At 48.3% G+C, this 24,212-nt stretch overlaps 2 protein-coding genes and 1 long non-coding RNA gene across 3 annotated transcripts; 1 reads left to right on the top strand and 2 right to left on the bottom strand.

Annotated features, from left to right (window-relative positions):
* Window positions 1-63: 63 nt before the first annotated feature.
* LOC148221026 (uncharacterized) lies at window positions 64-10,994 on the top strand. Its single transcript, XR_015808679.1, has 2 exons — window positions 64-145; window positions 10,211-10,994. It is a non-coding gene; the product is annotated as an uncharacterized LOC148221026 (long non-coding RNA).
* Window positions 10,995-12,093: 1,099 nt separating this feature from the next.
* Window positions 12,094-15,391, bottom strand: LOC148221025 (uncharacterized). The gene is made up of 2 exons (XM_088179981.1): window positions 15,212-15,391; window positions 12,094-13,573 (listed from the first exon to the last, which is right to left on the bottom strand). Exon 2 carries the CDS (start codon window positions 13,543-13,545, stop codon window positions 12,580-12,582), a length of 966 nt encoding a protein of 321 aa, XP_088036107.1. The 5' UTR covers window positions 13,546-13,573; window positions 15,212-15,391; the 3' UTR covers window positions 12,094-12,579.
* A 5,718-nt stretch (window positions 15,392-21,109) lies between these two features.
* LOC148221024 (uncharacterized) lies at window positions 21,110-24,150 on the bottom strand. The gene is given in 3 exon segments (XM_088179980.1): window positions 21,110-22,004; window positions 22,007-22,605; window positions 22,607-24,150. Coding segments are annotated over 3 exon segments (1,245 nt in total). The 5' UTR covers window positions 22,786-24,150; the 3' UTR covers window positions 21,110-21,537.
* Between the last annotated feature and the right edge of the window lie 62 nt (window positions 24,151-24,212).

Genomic DNA, 24,212 nt, shown 5'->3' with positions numbered 1-24,212 from the left:
AATCAGAACGCTTCTCCCCTCAGCAATGCCCGCCTCACCCGCGCCGCTCCACCCAATCAGAGGCCAGGCTGGAGTGGCGCCCTCTGACCCCGGGGCCGGGCGTGGAGCAGGCGCCCCCTCCCCGCCTGCCTCCTGGAAATTTCGGGTTCGTGGTGGGGCGCCGGGGGAGATTTGAGGGTCCCTGGTGGGTTTTGGGGTTCTTGGAGGGGGTCCCGGGAGGGTCCTGGGGGGGGGGTCCCAGGGGAGATTTGGGGTTCCTGGGACGGTTTTGGTGTTCCTGGGGGGGGGGGGGGGGGGGGTCGCAGGGGACATTTGGGGTTCCTGAGGTGGTCCCAGCCCCACCCTGAAAGGGGTCTGGGGGGTTTCGGGGAGAGGGAGCACAGCAGGGGGTTCCCCCCTCATTTTTTGGGGGGGTATCCCATGGTGCCCCCTCCCCAAAAGCTTCCAGAGCCCCTGAAGTGGCTCCTGTTCCTCAGGCCGGTGCCCCCCCCCGATCCAGGACGGGTCCCAATGAGTCTGGGGAGAACTGGGGGTATTTGGGGTTTTCAGGGAATTTTTGCGGACTTTTACTGGGTTTGGGGGGATTTTGGGACACATTCTGGGGTTTTCAGGGACTTTTGGGGGGATTTTGGGGAGATTCGAGGATTGTGAGGGAATTTTTGGGGAACTTTACTGGGTTTGGGGGGCATAATGGGGGATTTTGGGGTTTTCAGGGAATTCTAAGGGGACTTTGCTGGGTTTGGGGGGCATTTTGGAGGCAATTTTGTGGGGATGCTGCAGGGTTTTGGGGGTTTTGTGGGAGTTTCTGGGGGCCTTGATTTGGTTTTGGGGGATTTTGGGGGCACTTTGCTGAGTTTGGGGGAATTTTGGAGAGATTCCAGAGTTTTCAGGGAATTCTTAGAGAACTTTACTGGGACTAGGGGGATTTTGGGGTTTTCAGGGAACTCCTGGGGAGGGTTTTGGGGAGAGTCTTAGTTTGAAAGACAGGTGTCTGCTAAGAAAAGCAGAAGCCTTATTCCTTATTTTTTAAAATGGAGAATGTAAACCCCCTCCCTCCATATGATTATAATTTTGAAATTAAGGAGCTGTCAGGCAAAGATACGGAATAGGAGTAACAGTTCTTTCCTAGGAAAATTAAAATAGAAATACAGTATTCCAGAGAATAAACCCAAAATCAGTGACAGAGTCAGAATACAACCTGACACCCTGTCAGTCAGGGTGTTGGTAGCAGTCCCATTAAATGGTGGCTGCATCCTCCTGGATGACAGATGTAGTTCAGTTGAAGCACTGCTCCTGTAGAAGGTGCAGTTTTCCTCCAAAGGTCCAGTGATAATGTGGAGAGATTTGGTTTTTCCTCTGGGATCCAGTGGAAAAAGGCTGCCTTGTTCCAAATCTCAGTTTTTATTTAGGTAGGAAAGGCTTGGCTCCTGCTCCTGGCTGGAGCATCTCCCCATGGGTTAACAGAATTTTATCAGTCATGCAGTGGGACCCAATGGGATGATGTAATTTTATCAGTCATACAGTAGGACTCAATGGCCCATTAACAGAAGATATCCTTCTGGAGGAAGGATGGGTTGTGGAAAAAATAAAGATGACTGCTCCACCTGCTTTTAACAGATGGCCCATTAGCAGAGAATATCTCCCACAGAGATAAGGATCACTGTACCAGCTGGTTTCAACAGATGGTGATAGAATACACACCTTGGGTCACATCCTGCATTGCAACCCAAGACATTGTCCACCCCTTATTCTATTACCATCTGCATAATGAAACCCTACACACAGTTCTCACTTAAGATTAGGTTTCCCTGGTACACAATGGACTTCTCCATCTTTCTGCATTTCCCACCAAGTGTAACCAGGTCCTTGGGCAAAGACAAGCCCACGGATGGGTCTGTCCTTGCCCGAGGTGGGACTAATCCAAACAGTCTTTCTTAAAATACCTTTCATGTGTGCCACAGGGACTTTATCTCCATCCACTGTGTGCAAGGGTTCAGACTGGGCAGGACCAGCTCGATTGATGGACCCTCCGGTGTTGACCATCCAGGTGGCCTTTGCTAAGTTTGTTTCTGTTATGAATGATGTTCTATTCTTCCAATTTATCAAGCAACAAGATTATTTTAATATTAAAATGTTAATAGTAACAAAATGAATACAATCAAACTATTGGAGATGAAAAAGTATTGGAGATTAATATAATCAAAGTGCATATATTTGAGAAGATACAAAATTTGGCAGTAAGTAATTTAGTATAATTGAGGTTCATATAAAGCATGAGCAAAACCGACCAGGGAGGGGCCCCCCAACCGGGGATACGGGGAGGGACTCGCCCCTCCTCACGTACCAAAGCATCAAGGCTAACAATCCCCCTTATATACTATATGCTACACAAGTGTCTGGAAAACTCCTCCTAGTTTCTATTCCTAAAGTCTACGTCACTGTGTGTACGGTGCATGCTCTACTGATGGGTTAGGGGGTCTCTCATCCTTTTGAGGGTTTTATTTCTGATGAAGGCTCGTTGTCTTCATCAGTGACCGAGGTGTGACCCGCAGGTAGCGCAGGCGCCCTGTGTGACTGAGCAGATGTTTTTCATTACAAGACTTTAATTGAGTCCCATGCTTGGAATCATCCCATTTTGGCCCATTTCAAGGTCAAAATTTTCTATTTCTAGATGCTGCTTGTCAGACCTACGTCTTTCTACTATTCTTGTTTGACTTTCTTCCAACCTTCTTCTTCGACTCCCAACATCCAGAAGATGTCCTTTGCCCTGTCTCACCCATCTCCCCCCTCACTCTGTAACAATTGTCTTCTATTGATCCAAATAAAATTTTGTTAATATAGTTACAATTAAATTAGCAATTTACAATTGCAATTACAATTAATGAATCACATTTATCACAATTCCCCCATTTCTCTTTTTTATCATATTGATTCGTGCTCTAAAAAGTTGCTACTTGGTATTGTCTATGTTTCTTCGTACTAGCCTCCAATTTTTCTAACATTTCTCATGAGGCATCCAGCTTGTCACACTCCTTCTCAAATTGATTAACATTTCTCATGCCAGGGTATTCTCTTTGCATTCAGTCACCATTTTCTTGATCTCTCTCCCTTGAGTGTGAGTGGATTGTGCTTTCAGTACCATCAAGGAATTTAATTTCCCTTTTGCTGTTGATTCTAGATCCCTGGGCATGGCTGTAAGTTGCATTCCTTGAATTACTGAGTGGATTAGTCTGATTAGACAGGGTATCATGCAAGGTAGAAACAATAGTTCTAAAACAGAACATAATAGCATGAATCCCAATTTTTTTCCACCACATGCCCCTGAAAGTTTATCCCACCAATCAGTTTTCAGGATAGAATTCCATTTTTGAAGTGGTACATGTGCCACTCTTTTAATTTCATCAGCAAGCTTTGTGATTGCCTCCCCATGATCATCTATTTCCAGACAGCACTCAGATTCATTAAACCTCCCACAGACTCCTCCTTCTTCTGCCAATAGATAGTCTAGGGCAACTTCTTGCATCAAATCTGCAAAAAGGTTTTTATTTGAAGTTGGCAAATCCCAGTCACCATAGTGCTGTTTTAGTTGTTTATACACCTCATTCAGTTCCCTTAACTCTTTCCCTCTGATATTTTCCTATCCTTTTTTGTTTCTTTTTGTTTTTCAACTTCCATTCTCATATTTTCAAAACAAAAGAAAATTTTATATCTAGGACAAAGTTGATCATTGTTAGGGTAAGGAGTTCACCCATTGAATCCTATATTTCTTCTTACTCAATAGAATTTTGGACTTTTCACACAATTTTCTAAAAAGCTGCATTGTAGCAGACAGCACTAACGTGAATGTGCCACAAAAGCTGATTCCATCTTATCCTTGACCCACAGGGATCAGGAATAGTTTGTTTCTTTACTGCTGGCTCTTGCGTTGCTTATCGTCTTGGAATTTGTTCCTGCATGGCCTGTTCTTTGCTCCATGCTGCCTTATGGTTTTAGCCAGTTGCCAGGGGTATTATAGTAAGCAGAATGAAAAGAATCCTCAGGAATTTTAACTTTCTACCTGTCTCAAGGCCCCTTGGGTTGCAGCCAAGGGCTGAGATGTCCATCTTCTCGGTAGCAAAGTTTTTATCCTGGGATTTGTTTCTCTTTGATACCCTTGGCCTCATAAAGTTCGTATGAGCCATTTTAACTTTTTCTGTTCCAAAGATGGCACAAAGTATTTGTAGCTCTGCAGCACTGCCTTATCTCTCTTCCTAGATTGATCAGCTATTTTTCCTAATCCACTAAAGCTGCAGAGATATGCCAACTACAACAAGATTTGTTTTCACACAACTTGTCTCGATGGTGTTCCAAAAAATCACTAAAAAATCTTTTTAAAGTTAGCTGTTTACATACACAAACAAACCAATTGTCTCTCTTTCACTCTAGTTACTCTTCACCACAAATTAAAACAACAGGTACAAATAACACAAATTCATGGACAACACTTTAAGCCATGGTTAGTACATTCCCAGTGTGTTAATTATTTCTGGACCCTCTCAGTAACAGGTGTCACCAGTCTCTTTTTCTGGAGTTGTAGTTCTTCAAATAAATCAGTTAATGTTGACTGTTGGAGGCTCCTGAGAAAATTTTCAATCCTCCTGGGCTGTTCCCATTCGTCAACGAGGTGTCTGATTCTTTCCCATCAGAGCTGTTCTGCCTTCAGACTCAACGAGGTTGCAGTTGGCAGCCAATTCAGGATGTCCAGACTTTGATAATGCACCTCTCAAAACAACTTCAAACTGGTATTTCAAACAGCAATAAAATAACATTTTTCACTGCACATACAAAAACCACATCCCCCCTTGGTCCCAAAGTACAGCGGTTCCATGCCAACTTCATGTAGACTGTAGCCTTTTGGCACCCAGTACCCTCCTTAGCTTCACCATGGATTTATTACCATTTTCTTGAGTAATTTGTTTCCTAATTTCAAATATTCTTACACACCCATAAAATTTTAGAAAAAATGGTCACAAAGTGCTCTTGTGCCCCAGTGAATCCCCCCATGCGAGCTGCCTGGGATCTGTTGGGCCAAAGGTCCCAGCACCGCTCTTTTACCATTGGGCAGAAGAATCCATCCTTCTTCCAGGGTTACCCCAGCTTCTTCACAGCCTCCATTTCTGCCAAGGAAAAGCATGGTGCCCCACCCTGTGCTTTTGCTTCCCGAAAAGCCACACTCACACTGCTGCTTTCTCTCAGGGCTCCCCCCTCTGCTTCATCATCAGCCAAATTGTTTCCTTTTATTTTATGATGCTTGTATCCCCAAACAGTCTGTTCAGTTGGTGTTGAATATTGAATTCTGCAGCTTTAAGACTGATTCCAGGAGTGAAAGAGGGGAGAAAAAGTGCAGAATTAGTTATCAGAAACTACAATGATTCCCCCACATTCCTGCTCACAGACCTAGTTGTCTGCAGTGGACAGCGGGAGAGAACTCTCTTTTGGTTAATTTTTTTTTCTAAGCAATTAAATCAAAAAAGTTCCCTGGAGTGTGTTTTTCCTTTTTTATTATTCAAACCTGCTCTGGACAAAAATCCCAAGAAAGCACTGGAAGCTCACACCTGTAGCCCACCAAGCCTGGGCCTTGGCATTTCCTGGCACTGAAGGAACTGATACCAGACAAAGTAAGTCAAGCTGCAACTCACAAAAAAACATCTTTTGAATCTGTCATCTCTTCAAAACAACAAGAAGTTTTGCTGTTTAATATTGTTCATTTTTATACTGAAAAGTGTTTTGCCTGTTAAATAAACAGTTATTTTCCCCACTTCTCTCTGAGGAAATATTTTTTTCTCTAACTAATTAAAAAAAGACTGCTTAAATTTGTTTCCCAGAAAAACTCTATTCAAAAGTTTCCTCCCAAATTTACCCTAAACTAAAACAAAGACCCTGTATCTACTAAAAATATGATTTCTTCATTTTGAGAACATACTTTCAGCTTTATCAAGGGCTCTTCTTGTGTTTCAGTCTTCATTAAAGAAATGAGCCCCTGACCCCCCTAGTCTTCTTAAAGCATTTTTTAAAATTTTGCTGCCTTTTTTTTTCAGATTTTTTTGTATATGTCCTTTTTTTATGACAATAGAAACAAATGGGTCCTGTACCCCTAGAAACAGGACAAGAATTTTGCAAATGTCCTTTTTTGTGACAAGAAAAACACATGGGTCTAGTGTCCTCCGAAGTAGGTCCTGATTTTTCTTTTTTTCTTTTTATTCTTTCCTGATAAATTCTCTGTGTTTGTGGCTGCTTGTATTTCTTGGACTGCTGCCATTAGAATCCTGGCTTTTATTATTTTTTTCCCTCATCTCTTCTAACATACACTGCTTGCTCTTTCTTTAACAACTCCTGAAGGCCCCTATCCTGCCAATCTTCCAATTTCTTCGGGGTCTATCTATGCCTGAGTATAATTGCAAATCCTTTCTTTGTCTCTCTAACCATTCTGCCGGGGACTCATCTTTCCCTTGGTGCTCACTCTGAGCTTTCTCTGTGTTTTGTTCCCTGGGCACTGCTCTCCTAATTCTTTGGTTAATCACCCATTTGAAATCCCTCGTACCTGTGTTCTACTTCCTGATTATTCCAATTTGGATCTGCCATAGGCCATTTCTGATCTCCCTGATCTGGCCCCTGATGATCTCTATTCCAAGCCCGTATGCCTGACTGTCTAATCATTTCTCTCTTCCACTGTAAACAAGATTCCTAAAATAGACTTCAATTCCACTCAGGTGTAAATATTCAGTCCCAAAAACTGATCTAGTCTCTCTGCTACTCCAATAGGATCTTCTAGCATCCTGCCCATCTCTTTCTTAAATTCCCTAACATCCCCAGTATTCAGGGAAACACATAACCAATAGGTCCCTGTCCTGTGGCCAGATTTGCCATTGGAACCTCTCTAAGAGGGTATAATCTATCTTCCCTTCCTGCTCCCTCGTCCTCTTTGTCACTTTCTTCCTCCTGTCCCCTTCTGCCTCCAGTTCTGTGTGCTAGAGGCTCCTCATGAATACGGGGTGCATCAGGGACCAGGGGCTGGACAGGCTGGCCAGGCTGTCTGTATGGGGGTGGGAGGTGATCTAACGGGTCCCATGGCTTTATCTGGTCCCTTTTTACTGCCTGTCCTTTAGTTTGCAAAGGGTATAACGAATAACCTTCTTTTTCCTGCCTTTGAACTATAAATTCACCCCCCCATTTTTGGAAGCTACAAAGGAACATACTCACTTTCCTCCTGGTTAAAAGGTTCTTTTGAATTCACATATAGATTTATAACCTGACAAATCCAATCTTCAAATGATCCAAACTCTGACCAGTATAAATTATTTGCACAAATCTTTTATTTTGTCCTCTCAAACATACTGATGCCTTGAGGAGCTGGAACAGAGGCTACACACAGAGTTAAGGGGAACAAAATGGGTATTTATTGTGAGGCCCACGAAAGGCCTACAAAAGCCACACCCCAGCAATACGGGTGCCACAGTCGTGGCCCCTGCCCGGATGGCTCCAAGATGGAAGGAAAGGAGGAGGTTGGTCACAAAATCTTACACTTTTATAGGTTCTGGTTAATTTGCATGAACCCACCCTCCACCTTTCCACGTAGTTTGTGCTTAGGGCCTGAAGTTTGGAGAAACTGTCCTTGAGTTCTTAACTAGAATAGGATTGTTTTGTCTTCATCACCCTAGCACATCAGAAAAGCACATCCAATGAGAACAGGAAAACTTAAAACGAAAGGCATCAATACAGTACTGTATCATTTTCTGCTTACATTTTTCTCTTTGGGATTCCCTTGTACCCCAGTATTGTAACACTATCCCCAGGGGGCTGTCCTGAGGAATCTCGCTCCCCTTCTGGGAAACCCCCTCTCAGTTCCCAGGCACACCGGGTTCTCGCGAATTTTTCTCACACTTTGCAACCCCTGGGTCGGGGATTTTACTTTTCCTCTGACCCATCTCTGGTGGCAACAGAGAGAGCTCCCTTGCTCTCTCTCACTCGTTCTGCGGTTCAACTCCTTCGCTTAATGTACACTATCTCACTTCTTTTGCCAACCACTTGTTTCCCACCTAATTCCTTCTTTTCCTTTTATTCTTTCCCCAACTTCTCTATCTGGCCACTCTCCACAATCCTTAATCACGTACCAAAACTTTCATCTATTATCCTCCCAACAGATAGTTGAACCTGACTCATTCACTCCCTTCTTAAATCACTTCTCCAAGCATCAGCTCCCTTCTCAAAGACTCTTCCTGTGAGTTCTCGGGCTGGGACTTTCCCTCCCGGTTCCTCCTGGGGTATTCACTCGCTCTCCCCTTTCAGACATTCCTCACTCACACACAAGCACACAGCCGCCCCCTTTACCCAACCCCATGGTACTCACACAGCCCCGTTTTCGCACAGGGTTCTTGTGCACAAGACGTTTTACGGGCACCTTTCCCTTTCTGCCGGCGTTCTCACGGGAGCCTTCTTCTTCTGGCATGCCTCCTTGTAGCGAGCTTCTTTTGCTTATGCTTTATTTTAATTTGGAACTCCTTCTCCAAGAGTGCCTGGTCTAGCCTCAGGACCACCTTAACAACTGGTGGGGAGCTCCTTCCCAAAACTAGCCACTCTTCACTTGGACTGGAGTTCCCGGGTTTTCGCATGTTATGAATTATGTTCTATTTTATTTTCCAATTTATCAAACAACAAGATTATATTTAATTATTATTTAATTATTTAATTATATTTAATTATATTTAATATTAAATTTTTAAAAGTAACAAAATGAATACAGTCAAACTATTGGAGATGAAAAAGTATTGGAGATTAATACAATCAAAGTGCATATATTTGAGAAGATACAAAAATTGGCAGTAATTAATTTAATATAATTGAGGTTCATATAAAGCATGAGCAAAACCGACCGGGGAGGGCCCCCCCAACCGGGGATACGGGGAGGGACTCGCCCCTCCTCACGTACCAAAGCATCAAGGCTAACAATCCCCCTTATATACTATATGCTACACAAGTGTCTGGAAAACTCCTCCTAATTTCTATTCCTAAAGTCTACGTCACTGTGTACAGTGCATGCTCTACTAATGGGTTAGGAGGTCTCTCATCCTTTTGAGGGTTTTATTTCTGATGAAGGCTCGTCGTCTTCATCAATGACCGAGGTGTGACCTGCAGGTAGTGCATGCTCACTATGTAACTGAGCAGATGTTTTCCATTACAAGACTTTAATTGAGTCCCATGCTTGGAATCATCCCATTTTGGCCCATTACAAGGTCAAAACTTTCTATTTCTAGATGCTGCTTGTCAGACGTACATCTTTCTACTATTCTTATTTGACTTTCTTCCAACCTCCTTCTTCGACTCCCACCATCTGGAAAATGTCCTTTGCCCTGTCTCACCCATCTCCCCCCTCACTCTGTAACAATTGTCTTCTATTGATCTAAATACAATTTTGTTAATATAGTTACAATTTAATTAGCACCAATCACATTTGTCACAGTTTCCCAATTCTTGAATGTTCCTCTGCCAAGTGCCTTTAGGGTAGTCTTGAGCAGTCTATTGCACTGTTCAACTCTCCTGGCAGCTGGCACGTGGTAGGGCGTATGATATATCCATTCCATGCCATGTTCTCTGGCCCAGGTATTGAAAAGGCCGTTCTTGAAATGGGTCCCATTGTCAGACTCAATTCTCTCAGGGGGTATTGCCGTTCTCCTTCACCTTCACCCCTTCTCTGCTCCTGCTTCCTGCTGCCGCTCCGCCTCTTCCTCCCTCCCTCCTCCTCCTCTCCCGTTCGGAGCCCCGAACTGGGAGGGGATGGGGCAAGGAAAGGGCGGGAACTGTGAGGGGAAAGGGGCGGGGTCAAGGAAAGGGCGGGAACTGTGAGGAGAAAGGGGCGGGGCCAAGGAAAGGGCGGGAACTGTGAGGGGAAGGGGTGGGGTCAAGGAAAGGGCGGGAACTGTGAGGAGAAAGGGGCGGGGCCAAGGAAAGGGCGGGAACTGTGAGGGGAAGGGGTGGGGCCAATTGGCCGCACGGTCATAAAAGGTTCTGGTTTGGCCTAAAATCAGCGAGAAAACGTCTGAAATGCAGCCTAAACCCACCAGGTATGACATAAATCAGCCAAAGGGGCCCCAAACCTATACAAAGGGGTCTAAAATCATTGAAATGAGCCTTGCATTATCTAAAAGGGCCTAAAATCCAGCCTAAATCTTCCCAGTTTGGTATAAAATCACCTAAATGTACCTGAAATCTTTGGGACCAAGACCGGCACTAGAATTGGCACCAGCCCCAAGAATGAGACCGAAATCAGAATGGACACTGAGACTAAGACTGGCGACAGGACTGACACCAGAACTGAGACCAGCACCGCTCCAGACTGGAAGTAGGACTAGGACCGAGACTGAGACAGAGACTGACACCATGACAAAAACCAGTCCTGAAACTGGCACTAGGACCAAGACTGAGACCAACACTGACACTGGCCCAGCACCGGGAGAGCTCCAGGACTGCTCTGGGACCGGGACCAGCACCGAGACTGGCACTGGCAACAGAACCGAGACTGAGATTGGCACTCAGAGAAATCCAGGACCAACACTGGCAGCAGGACCAACACTGGGACCAGAATCGCTCTGAGACTGAGACCAAGACCGACATTAAGAGTGAGACTGAAAACGGAACCGGCACCAACACCGAGACTGGCACCGCTATAGGACCCAGCCTGAGAGCAGCACTGTGGAAGCTGAGACAGAGAGCACTGTGGATTTAATTGGCATTTGCAGGTTGATAACCAAGATGTCTTGGTAAGAGCAAACAGAGCTTTGAAGAGTCCAAGAAGACTGGATCAAGAGTGGCAACAGGAAAGAAGATTGAACTAAAAAAGTAGAAATGTAAAGTTTGTCTGGGTGATGTTTAACCCAATGAATGTTATAAAAATTTACTGCCTTCCTAAAAATAGTGTATAAACAAAAGTAGCTCACAATAAATTTGGATTCTGATCACGAGTCAGCAGTCCCTGTCTCTCTCTAAATCATCGATAAACACCAAAACTGGGACAGGCACTGGGAGAGCTCCAGGACTGCTCTGGGACTGGAACCAGCACCGGCACCGGGAGAACTTTAGGACTGAGACTGAGACCAGCACTGACACCAGAACTGAGACTGGACCCGCTGTGGGATATGATCTGAGATTGAGATTGGCACTGGGAGCACACCGGGACCAACATCAGCACCAGTACCAGGACTGGTACTGGAACCACTCCTACGCTGAAATTGAGAATTAGACCAGGACCAAAATTTAGACCGAGACAGAAACCAGAACCGGAACTGGCACCGAGACGCACCGCTCTGGGATTGAGATTCAGACTGGGACCAGAATCAGCACCAGGAGCACTCCAGGACTGCTCCAAGACTGAGACCCAGACCAGCACCGGGACAGAGACCAACACCGGCAGCGCTCTGGGATCTCCGCGTTCACTCCGGGGAGTTTTGGCTGTGCCCCCACACGGGACTGGGCAGGACTGGGAGGGACCCCTGGGTGGGGCGGGACCACCTCGGTTCCCATCGTTCTGGTGCAGCCATCCTGGTCCATATGGTCCCAGTCCATGTGATCCCAGTCTGTACAATCCCAGCCCATGTGATCCAGTTTGTACAATCCCAGGCTGCATGGCCCTGATCCATCTGGTCCCAATCTGTGTAGTCCCAATCTGGAGGATCCCAGTCCATGTCATCCCAGCCCCCATGATCCCAGTCTGGATGCTCCTGCACGGCTCACACTGCCAGGGTCTGGAATTCCAGTTCCCAGCCAGGAAAAGATGTTCCTGCCCTTGAAGGCAAAGCTCTTCAGAAGGGCCAAAAGCCAAGTGCAGCAAGACCTTACAGGGACATTTCACTGCCAGCCTTCCTAACTTCACCCATGGCTGTTGGAGCTCCTGCACAGGGAATTAAATCAGGGGAGGGTCTTTGGTGGGAGCTGCCCTGGGTCAAGGGAGACCCTGAGACAGAAACAGAGCAGGCAGGGAGAGGCAGGAGAGAAAGGAGGACACAAACACAATCAGGTGAGAAGGTGCCACTGAAAACAGAACTGCAACTGACTGGAAGTGAATGGGGCAGAAATCAGGAATTCTAAAACTTTTATTTACTATCAAATCCATCCCAGCCAGCCAGCCCAACACCCAATCCCAATCCCAGTGCTCCAAATTTGGATCCCACTTCTCCCAATCTCCTTCCAACCCCTTCTCACCCTGCCGGCGGTGGAATCCAGTAAGGTTTGCGTGGGACTGAGTTGTTTTGAGGAGGGAACAAGGCATTTGGAGGTGGAATCATGTCATTTTGATTTAAAATTGAGGTGTTTTAAGAGGGATTTGAGGTGACAGATTGATCCCTCTTGGCTTCTGGAACGCAAAGAGACGGAGAAGAGACTAAAACGAAGGCCAAAACAAAAGGATAACCAGCCAGGTGTCTTCGCAACGTGGATCCCAAGGAATGTGGGTCACCAGGGCCCTGCCCAACGTGGGCTCCTCCGTTAGAGGATAGAGTTGGAGCAGCGCACTAAGTTTGCCTTGCACTAGGAGGACTTGTGGGGATTGCATTAATGCTGCCTCTGCTGGTGTCTCTTCAAAGCTGAGCTCTGAGAAAAGTTCTTGTAACACTCAGGACACTCGTAGGGCCTCTCCCCAGTGTGGATGTGCCAGTGGGTGATGAGGTGGGAGTTTCGCTTGAAGCCCTTCCCGCAATCAGAGCACTGGAAAGGCCTCTCCTCCGTGTGTGTCTGGAAGTGCCTGAGGAGACTGGAGCTGGTGGGAAACCTCTTCCCACACTTGGAACACTCGTAGGGCCTCTCCCCATTGTGGACACTTTGGTGGCGGATCAGGTTGGAACACTGCGTGAAGCCCTTCCCACACTCCTCACACTTGTAGGGCCTTTCCCCAGTGTGGATGTTCTGGTGTCGGATCAATGTGTTGCGCTCAGTGAAACTTTTCCCACATTCCTCACACTTGTGGGGCTTTTCTCCGGTGTGGATGCGCCGGTGTTTGGTAAGGATGGCATTTTCCCTGAAGCCCGTCCCGCAGTCGGGACAGCGGAAGGGCCTCTCCTCTGTGTGTGTGCGCTGGTGCTGGAGGAGATTGCTGCTGGTCTGAAACCTCTTCCCACATTTATCACACTCGTAGGGCCTCTCCCCAGTGTGCTGCATCTGGTGCTGGATCAGTTTGGAGCGGACTGTGAATCCCTTCCCACACTCAGAACACTTGTATGGTCGTTCACCAGTGTGCATCCTCTGGTGCTGGGTCAGGTGAGATCTCTGGCTGAATCTATCTCCACACTCCCCACACTCGTAGGGCCGTTCCCCAGTGTGGATCCTCTGGTGGCAGGTAAGGCTGTTCCTCCACCTGAAGCTCATCCCACATTCTGAGCACTTGTGGGGCTTCTCCCCATCACGAAGCTGGGGTTGTCCTGCAGCCGGGGGCCGTGCTGGGCTGGGAGATGGAGCAGGACAGAGGGGGAAAGGGACACTGACTTCCTCCTCACCTGCCTGGGGCTCCCGGGGCATCTTCATCGCAGCCAAGGGTTGGGAATGGGAAATCCTGGTTTGGGGAAAAACAAGGGATGAGCGTGTTGTGTTGTGGGTTCCTCCTGCCCAACTCCATCTCTAGAAGTCCCCGAGCATCTGGGGTCCATAAAAACCTCCCAAACACCAACATTCAGCCCTGAAAATGCCTCCCAGCAGTTCCTGGGAATGGTACCTCTCCTTTGGTGTTTGGGGGTTCCCCCCAGTCCCAGCTGCTGGGGGTCACGCTTGTATTGGGGGTCCCCCATCTACTCGGTTCCCGCCCTCCCCGGGCTGCTGGGAGTCCCAGGAATCCAAAAAGCTCCCCCCTCTTTTGTTTCCCCATTTAGGGATGCTGGGGGTTTTTGGGGTCCCTTCTCCCCTTATTCTCCCCTTATTCTCTGCTTTGGGGTGCAGGGGGTCCAGGGACTCCCCCCTGCCCCTCTCCAGGCTGTTGAGGGTCCCAAAATCGCGGCGCTCCCCCCTCTCTGGGCTCCCCACTTTGGGGTCCTGGGGGACAAAGGGCTCTGCTCCTCCAGGCTGCCTCTGCCGGCAGCCGCCACCGGGACCCCCAATGTCCCCCCAAGGTGCATTTTCTGATCAGATTTGGAGCTGTGCATTCTCCAAACTTCTCCCAACTTACCAAGGAGAAAAAAAATCATTCTGAGAGGCGCTGAGGCTATTCTAGGGGTTACTGAGTGCAACTGGGATCAAACTTGGGGCAAGTGAACCACGCTGAGATAACTGGGAGTGCCTGGGGAGGACTACAAGGTTGATCAGTGCAACTGGGATATACTGGGAATGTCTGCGACTATAGGGGTGGTGATTGGGACCTAATTCAGAATGTGCTGGGGGAAAAACTGGGACCATGCTGGGGCAACTGGGGGCAAGTGTGAGTGACTGGGGCCCTCTGGCAGACTGGCATCATACTGGACTCATATTTGGATTGTACTGGGAGTGACTGGGACTGTGCTAGGGGCAACTGCAGAACTGGGAACACATTAGACCAAATTGGGAGGGACTGGGAGCAACTGGGGCCGTGCTGGGAGCAAACAGTATCATAATAGGGAATAACTGGGAGTGACTGGGCTCATACTGGGAGTGCCGAGGAAACTGGAACCACACAGGGGGAGCAACGGGGCTCATACTGGGAGCAACTGGGCTCATACCGGGAGCAGCCACTCCCGGCTCCCGCACCCCCGAACCCCTTTCCCGGCCATGCCGCCCCTCCAGCCCCAGCACCCCCCGCCGGGGTCCCGGCAATCCCAGGGGTCCCCCCCTCTCGGGCTCCCCGCTTTGCCCTTCTGGGGCTCTCCTGTCTCTGGGCTCCCGCTCAGGGAAGCCGCGGCTCTCCCGGGGCTCCCCCAAACCGGTGTCCCCCCGCCGATCCCGCCGCTCCCGCGCGCTCCCCACGTGGCCCCGGCACAGCTCGCAGGGCCCGGCCCGGGAAGCCCAACCCCCACCGCGGGGGGACCCGCATCCCCCCGGGCCCCGCCGGGGCTCTGCCGGCACCCACCGGGACCCCCAAAAACACCTCCCGGGGACCCCCCGAAGTCCCCCCGAGGGCCATCTGCGCCTCTGCAGCCCTGCAACATCCAAACTTCCCCCCCAGAAAAACCCCAAACCCAGGGACACCCCCCGGGATATTCGGGGCTAGCTCCCCCTCCCCGGGCACCTGCGGGATGGGGGGCGATGGTCCCGGGGGGCTGCGAGTTCAGGGAGCTCCGGGGTCGCGCGCTTGATTCGCTCTTTCTCTGCTCCTGCTTCCTGCTGCCGCTCCGCTTCTTCCTCCCTCCCTCCTCCTCCTCTCCCGTTCCGAGCCCCGAACTGGGAGGGGATGGGGCAAGGAAAGGGCGGGAACTGTGAGGGGAAAGGGCGTGGTCAAAGAAAGGGCGGGAACTGTGAGGGGAATGGGGCGGGGCCAAAGGGCTGCGCGGTTTTAAAAGGCTTTGGTTCGGCCTAACATCACCAAAAAAAGTCTCAAATGCAGCCTAAATCTACCAAGATTGGTCTATAATCACCAAAATACGGTCTCATATCCAGCCTAATTCCTTCAGGTTGGGCCTAAAATCACCGAAAATCCTTACAATCTATCCTCTACCCACAGGGTTCAGCCTGAAATCATCAAAATGGGGTTATAATCCAACTAAAGTCTGTAAAATTGCTGAAAGTGTTTTAAAACCCTCATAAAATTGCCCAAAATCATTCTTCAATCCCCCAAATGGGTATATAATTCATTCTGAATGTGCTTGGTTTCGACTCAAATCACCCAAAGGGACCTAAACACACTCAAACTGTCCTGAAATCAATCCAACGAGACCTAAAATCACCATAAAAGGGCTTGGTTCCACCTACAATTACCCAAAGAGGCTGAAAATCCAACCAAATGGGCCAAAAATCATCAAAGAAAAAGAGGCCAAAATCACCAGTGCTCTGTTAAGGTCCTCCCGTATGGGCCTAAAATCATCCAAAGGGAACTAAAATTGGGACTAAAACTGCCCAGTTTGGCCTAAAATCATCCAAACAGGCCCAACTTCTCTGGGACCACGATCAAGACTGAGAGCAGCACCAGAACTGGCACTGGGACCAAGCCTGAGACCAACTCCGACACTGGGACCAGCACCGGGAGAGATCCAGGGTCGAGATTGAGACCAGGACCAAAATCAGCACCAGGAACACTCCAGGACTGCTCCAAGACTGAGACCCAGACCAGCACCGGGACAGAGACCGACACCGGCAGCGCTCCGGGATCTCCGTGTTCACTCCGGGGAGTTTTGGCTGCGCCCCCGCACGGGACAGGGCAGGACTGGGAGGGACCCCTGGGTGGGGCGGGACAGCCTCGGTTCCCATCGTTCTGGTGCAGCCATCCCGGTCCATATGGTCCCAGTGCATGTGATCCCAGTCTGTACAATCCCAGTCCATGTGATCCCAGTTGTACAATCCCAGTGCATGTGATCCCAGTCTGTACAATCCCAGTCTGTTTGGACCTGATCCATCTGGTCCCAGTCTGTGCAGTCCCAGTCTGGATGGCCCTGTGTATCTGTCACCTAAGAACCTCTCAAATTGCTGAGAACTGGAATTCCAGACCCTGGCAGTGTGAGCCATGCAGGACCATCCAGACTGGGATCATGGGGGCTGGGATCACATGGACTGGGATCCTCCAGACTGGGACTGCACAGACTGGGACCAGATGGATCAGGGCCATCTGTAGGAATTGGTGCTTGGGGTCGGTCGGGACAAACTCAGGTACTCTCTGTATTCTGGTCTTGATGTTTGCAGTTTATTTTGTAGGGTGTGGGTATATATAAGGCCCTGCTAGGAACTGCAGCCACTGCTCAGAGCAGGACGGAGAAAGAAGGATAGAGCAATAGTAAGTGCGAAGAGGGTAAAAGTGAAGAGTGAAGAAGGGGCGATTTTCTCTTTTACAATACAATAAATCTTCTTCTATGTTGAATATTCTAATTTTCACTATCCAATCTTATACAAGATATAAATTCTCTAACATTTGCATGCAACCTATAGGAACCACTGTATTACCATGTTTTACTCCTTTTCTTCTCTCTAAATTTTATCTGGGACCCTTCCTGCCATGTCTAGGGAGGATGTCTGTTTGCTTCTTGGTATTCGCAGCATCTAACATTATCTAAACAAAGGTTCCTTCAGGCTTTCAGTTGTTTTCAGCCACACAGTCGAAAATTGCTCTCATTTCTATTTCGCTTATATTTTCTATATTTTCAAAGTCTTTTGCTAGACACTTGTATTTATAAGGTTTCCCTAATTCATCCTTCCCAACAGCCATCCATACTGGGATTGTACAGACTGGGATCACATGGACTGGGATTGTACAGACTGGGATCACTTGGACTGGGACCATATGGACCGGGATGGCTGCACCAGAACGATGGGAACCGAGGCTGTCCCGCCCCACCCAGGGGTCCCTCCCAGTCCTGCCCTGTCCCGTGCGGGGGCGCAGCCAAAACTCCCCAGAGTGAACGCGGAGATCCCGGAGCGCTGCCGGTGTCGGTCTCTGTCCCGGTGCTGGTCTGGGTCTCAGTCTTGGAGCAGTCCTGGAGTGCTCCTGGTGCTGATTCTGGTCCCGGTCTGAATCTCGATCCCAGAGAGGTGCTGGTCTTGGTCTCATTCTCGGTCCTGTGGTGGTGCCAGTCTCGGTGCCAGTGCCAGTTTCAGTCCCAGTGCCAGTCTCAGTCTCGGTCTCGGAGTCGTTTCGGTCCCTGTGCTGCTGCTGTTGTTGGTCTCCATCCTGGAATGCTCCTGGTCCTGGTCTCTGAGCAGTCCCAGGGCCGGTGCCAGCTGGATTTAGGCTGAATGTCATGCCCCTTTTGGATGGTTTTAGGAGAAACCCGGATTTAGGCAGCATTTGAGTCCCATTTGGCTGATTTTAGACCTAACTTGGTGGATTTAGGTGCATTTGAGGCTTTTTGGAGGATTTTAGACCAAGCCTGTTGGATTTAGGCTGCTTTTGAGCCCCTTTTTACTGGTTTTAGGCCAAAACTCGTGGATTTAGCCTGCATTTGAGGCCATTTTTGGTGATTTTGGGCCTAACCTGGTGGATTTAGGAGGCATTTGAGGCCCTTTTTTGGTGATTTTAGGCCAAAGCAGAGCCCTTTAGGAGCGCACGGCCCTTTGGCCCCACCCCTTTCCCCTCACGGTTTCCGCCCTTTCTCAGACCACGCTCTATTTCGTTCATCCCCACCCATCATTGGCTCTGCGTCTTTTTTCCCATCCAAGCTCCGCCCATCTCCTGGCACGTTCCTCTCACGCATGTTCAGAACACCCGGAAGTTGCTTCAGCGGGCGCCGCCATCTTTGTTCCCGGTCTTCCCGGCCTGGCTTTAGCATGTCCGAGAGCTACGGTGGGGCTGGGGGAGGATCTATAGGGGATCTATAGGGGATTTGTGGGGGCTTTTCGGGCCTGGTGGGGTCTGGGGGGTCTCTGTAGGGGATTTGGGGCGTCTGCAGGGTGTCTGCGGGTGCCTTTTGGGAGTTTGAGGAGGCGATCTGGGATGTTTAGGGGGTCTAGAGGGGTCTGGGGGGGTTTGGGGGTCTGAGGGTCCCTATAGGAGGTTGAGGGGGGTTATAGAAGGTCTATAGGGGATTTGGGGTGGTCTGGGAGTCCCTAAAGGGGATTTGGGGGCGTCTGTAGGGGACCTCCAGAAGGGTTTGAGGGTCCCTAAAGGCGGAATGGGGGGTCTGTAGGGGATCTGTAGGGGTCTGGGAGTACCTATAGGGGGCCTGTGGGGGGTCTCTAAGGGTCTAGCGGTCCCTATAGGGGGTTTAGGGGGTTTATGGGGGGGTTATAGGGGATCTATAGGGGATTTGGAGTGGTCTGGGAGACCCTAAAGGCGATTTGGGGGAGGCTAGAGGGGATCTCTATAGGGGTCTGAGGGTCCCTAAAGGGGATTTGGGGTAATCTATAGCGTATGTCTTGGGGTCTGCAGGTTCTGTAGGGGATTTGGGGGCTTTTGGAGGTCTCTGTAGGGGATTTGGGGGCGTCTGCAGGGTCTATAGGGGATTTGGGGGGGTCTGGGGGTCCCTAAAGTTGGTCTGGGGTGCCATAGGGGCTCTGTAGGGGTTTGGGGGGTCTCTCTATGGGATTTGGGGGGGGGTCTGGAGGTCATAGGGGATTTGGAGGGTCTCTATAGGGGATTTGGGGGGTCTGGGGGTTTTCCTAGGGGATTTGGGGTCTCAATAGGGGATTTGGGGGGTCTCTATAGGGGTTTCTGGGGGTCTCTAAAGAGGATTTGGGGTCTCTACAGGGGATCTTGGAGGGTCTCTTTAGGGGAATTTTGGAGTCCCTGTAGGGAATTTCTGGGAATTTTGGTCCAAACGTGGGAATTTTGGGGTCCTGAAATGGAATTTTTAGGGAATTTTGTGGTCCTTAAATGAAGTTTCGGGGTTCTGCTGGGATTTTTGGGGTCCCCATGGGGAAAGTTTAGGGTTTCTATGGGGATTTTTTGGGAATTTTGAGACCCACAAGGGAATTTTGGGGTCTTTTATGGGATTTTTTTTTTTTTTTAATTTGGGGTCCAAATGGGGGAATTTGGGGTTTCTGTGGGGAAATTCTTTGGAATTTTGGGGCTGTATTGGGAATTTGGGGGGAGTTTTGGGTCCAAACTTGGGAATTTTGGGATCTCTAGAGGGGATTTTGGCGGAATTTTGGGTCCAAACTTGGGAATTTGGGGTCCCAAAAGGGAATTTTTAGCAATTTTGGGGTTTCAGAAGGGAATTTTGGGATCTCTGGATAGGACTTTTGGGAATTTTGGGTCCAAATGTGGGAATTTTGGGATCTCGGGGGGGGTGGGAATTTTGGGTCCAAACTTGGGAATTTGGGGTCTCTAGAGGGGGTTTTTGGGAATTTTGAGTCCAAATGTGGGAATTTTGGGATTTCTGGAGGGGATTTGGACGAATTTTGGGGTCTCAGGAGGGGATTTGGGGGAATTCAGGGTCCCAGAAGCGAATTTTTGGGAATTTTGGGATCTCTGGAGGGGATTTTGGGTCCGAACTTGGGAATTTGGGGTCCCAAAAGGAATTTTTGGGGAATTTTGGGGTCTCTGGAAGGGATTTTTGGGAATTTTGGGGTCCCCAGAGGAGATTTTGGGGTCTCTGAAGAGGATTTTTGGGAATTTTGGTTCCAAATGAGGGAATTTTGGGGAATTTTGGGTTTTCTACAGGGGATTTTTGGGAATTTGGGGTCCAAACTTGGGAATTTGGAGTCCCAAAAGGGAATTTTGGGGGGAAATCTTGGTCCAAATGTGGGAAATTGGGGGAATTTTGAGTCCAAACATGGAAATTTTGGGATTTCTGGAGGGGATTTTGGTAAATTTTGGGGTTTCAGGAGGAAATTTTGGGGGAATTTGGGGTCCCAGAAGTGATTTTTTTGGCGAATTTTGGGATCTCTGCAGGGGATTTTCGGGAATTTTGGCTCCAAATGAGGGAAATTTTGGGGTCTCTGGAGGGGATTTTGGGTCCAAACTTGGGTATTTGGGGTCCCAAAGTGGAATTTTGGGGAATTTGGGGTCACTAAAGGGGATTTTTGGGGAATTTGGGACCAAATCAGGGAAATTTTGGGTCTAAATGTGAGAATTTGGGGTCTCTGGAAGGGATTTTTGGGAATTTTGAGGTCCCCAGAGGAGATTTTAGGGTCTCTGGAGCGGATTTTTGGGAATTTTGGTTCCAAATGAGGGAATTTTGGGGTCTCTGGAGGGGGTTTTGGGTTCAAACTTGGGAATTTGGGGTCTCTAAAGGGAATTTTGGGGGGAAATTTGGTCCAAATGTGTGAAATTTGGGGATTTTTGAGTCCAAACTTGGGAATTTTGGGTCTCTGGAGGGGATTTTTGGGAATTCTGAGTCCAAATGTAGGAATTCTGGAATTTCTGGAGGGGATTTTGGGGTCTCAGGAGGGGATTTTGGGGGAATTCAGAGTCCCAGAAGGGATTTTTTGGGGGAATTTTGTGATCTCTGTGTCACTGGTGGGGTTTCAGGGTCCCTTTGGGATCCCTGAGACTGCTTTCGCAGCCCTCAAGGACAGAGCACATTCCCGAGCCTTGCCCAGATAGAATTGTGGCTTGCAGTGAGCTCTCAGACCAGCGGGGAAGAGAGACCAGCATATGCAGAGAGGCACAAATCCATAGTTTATTCTATGAAGGCATCCTATCTACCATATACCAATGGTTATTGTTTTACAGGGGTGTTTATAACTTTTGAGGGGTTTATAATTTGCACCAATTACCAAGGGAATTCTACTTTCTAACCAATCCCTGAGGGATTTTGCATTCAAAGCTGGCCTATGGATACTAAAAGAGAATGAACCACTAATACTGAAGATAGATAAGAGGGTCTTCCAAGGGAGGGAAGCTGGATTCCTTTTTGTATTCGTCATTTCACAAGCCAGTTCTTATCTCTAAGCTATGATTTTCCAAGGAGCTTGTTCTGAGGATGCAGGGAAACTTTCTTCTGTGTTTTCTGCTCCCTCCACAACTCCTCACTCTGTATTTACTAAAAAGGCACTTCCAGCAACTTTCTTGAAACACTGAACAAAGCATGCAAACATAAGTAACACAATGACAACTATGACTAAAATCCGTAAAAGTCCCTTGACCAGAGATGCGGCCCACCCTGTCAGTCCCCATTGTCCAAAGAGGTTGTTGAGCCAGTCTCGGGTGGTTTGTACTTTCAAATCCTTCACGAGGTCCTTCACCTTCTGGATGTTTGCTTGGATGGATGTTGAACGTGAGGAGAGATTGAAGAAGCACATCCCTTCAAAGTCTTCACAGCCGTGTCCGTGGGCGAGCAGCGGGAAGTCGATTGCAGCTCGGTTTTGCAGGGATGCGTGTCTCATGGTTTCTTCATCCTTTAAAAGATCACTCAAAGCAGCAGATGGGACATTGGCTTGCTTACTGAACCAACACCCTAAGTGAGTAATTTCACCAAGGGCTTTTGCTGCAGCCACCATGGTAAGAACAGGGAGACCACAGCTCTTGTGGGTCTGTTCCAATTGTACAATTTAGGGTCACAGCTTTCATCAAATTCAGTGTAAGATCTTTTTTCGTGGTTTGATTCAGTCTCCTTTTTCCAATTATGTAATAAGGTAATGTTGGGGATGAGGGTAGAAAGCTTGCCAAGGCTGCAGGGTCCCCCCTGAAGGTGGGAGGGGATTCCAGCCCAAACCCGATCACCACAAATAAGAAACATTCTATGGGGTAATGTTTTGGGGTGGAGGGAGGATTCAGAGAGAGCATGAGTGGTGTAATTGCACCAATCTGGATAATTGTAGGCTTTGTTGATGGGTGATATGTCTTTTCTGTATGTGTTTTGAATTTGACTAAATTCAGGCCAATTTTGCTTTGGACTTTTGTAATAAAATTTGACACAGTATGTTGCTTTGGAGGACCCCAGCAAATCTAATTCTTGGGGTTCCTCGGGGGCATTTGGCAGTATTTTTGTCCAGTGGTCCCAAGTGTCAACCGGATTTGGTCTCTTACCAGTGGTGCAGAGGAGCTCTGAGCTCTGGACAGGCCATTCGTCTGCTACAAAGGGAATTCCTAGAAAACGTGGAAAGTGGGTTATCAAGGTTGCCCACAGACAGGAACATGTTATCTTGTTTCAATGTCTTTGCTAAAGTCACCCAGACATTGTGTTTGGGTTGTGGACTGATGCAGCTGAAGGCATGCCGCATGGTGAAGAGGATCCAGGCAGCAGTGAGGATAGCATCAATGGAGAAAATTTTCATCTTTGGACAAGGATGGGCCTTCTGATAGAGAATATAAGTAAAGTCGGTTATTTTTATGATGGGGGGGAGAGAGAGTTAGGGTTTTCTCCTTCATCTCCTTCCTTTGTCACATCCCGCCCCCTTTTTTTTTTTTTTTTGAGGGGTGCTCTGCTTTGAATGAGTTTTGGGACCTGACTGAATGTTGCATTTCGATTAAAAAATTTGTGTTTTGGTATGTGAATGGAAATTTGGCCTGTGTAGCTATCTAGAGCAAATTGAAGGTTTTCATTGGTTTGGAGCAGATTTTCCAAATCTCCCATGGTCAGGGGCAGGTAAATGAATGTGAACTCACATGCTGAAAGAGAGCGGAGGCGAGTTCTGGCCTTGTTTATCAAATGTGCCATGATTTCCTGAAACGTGGTAATTGTCTTTGTGGGCTGATTGCTTGTGAAAACCTATTCAAGGATCAACAAGGGGTCTGTGAGTTGAGGGTCCCATTGAAAAATCAGTCCATAAAAGCGAGGGGCTTTTTCTAAAATAACAAACTGGAAAGGCAGATTTGGCTCAAATCTGTGTGCTTGACGTGAAGACAGGACTTCCTGAACTTTGATGATGGATTGTCAGGCTTCCAGGGTGAGTGTGTGTGGGGAGTCCAGGTCCTCGTTGCCACAAAGGAGGTTGAACAGAGGGGCGAGGTCTTCTGTTGTGAGTCCCAGTAGGGGGCGGATCCTGTTGATGGATCCACACAGGCTGTGTAGGTCTCTTAAGGTCTTTGGGTTATCTCGGATGGAGAGCTGCTGGGGTACAATGGTCCTTTCTCGGATTAAAAGTCCTAGGTATTTCCAGGGGCTGGTGTATTGTACTTTGTCTTCACAGATTTCAAATCCTGCTTTTTCTATGGTTTTAATGGTTGTTTTGACAGCTTTTTCTAAGTAGGTCTTTTTTGATGCACAAACTAGGATGTCGTCCATGTAGTGATGAATGACTGCTTCTGGGAATTGTTCTCGAACAGGAGAAAGGATGTGTGCCACGTGCCATTGGCAGATCGTTGGGGAGTTTTTGAGTCCTTGGGGAAGGAAGAGCCAGTGGTATCTTTTGAGAGGAGCTTCTCTGTTGAGAGAGGGGACAGAGAAGGCGAACCGTGGTGCGTCTTGGGGATGCAATGGGATACTGAAAAAACAATCTTTGATGTCAATGATAGCAAGTGTCCAGTCTTGAGGCAGCATTCATGGGGAGGGCAGTCCAGGCTGGAGAGGGCCCATGTCTTCAATGATGTCATTGATTTTGTGAAGGTCTTGGAGAAGCCTCCACCTGTCTGTTCCAGGCTTTTTCAGAATGAAAACTGGTGAATTCCATGGGCTATTAGATTCCACAATATGGCCTTTTGCTAGCTGTTCTTCAACAAGGGCTTGCAATGCATGCAGTTTGACCTTTGATAGGGACCACGC

This window comes from Sturnus vulgaris, chromosome 28 (genome assembly GCF_052056855.1).
Source record: "Sturnus vulgaris isolate bStuVul1 chromosome 28, bStuVul1.hap1, whole genome shotgun sequence".
In the NCBI taxonomy this organism is placed as follows: Eukaryota; Metazoa; Chordata; class Aves; order Passeriformes; family Sturnidae; genus Sturnus; species Sturnus vulgaris.
This window is presented reverse-complemented; position numbering and strand designations above follow the sequence as displayed.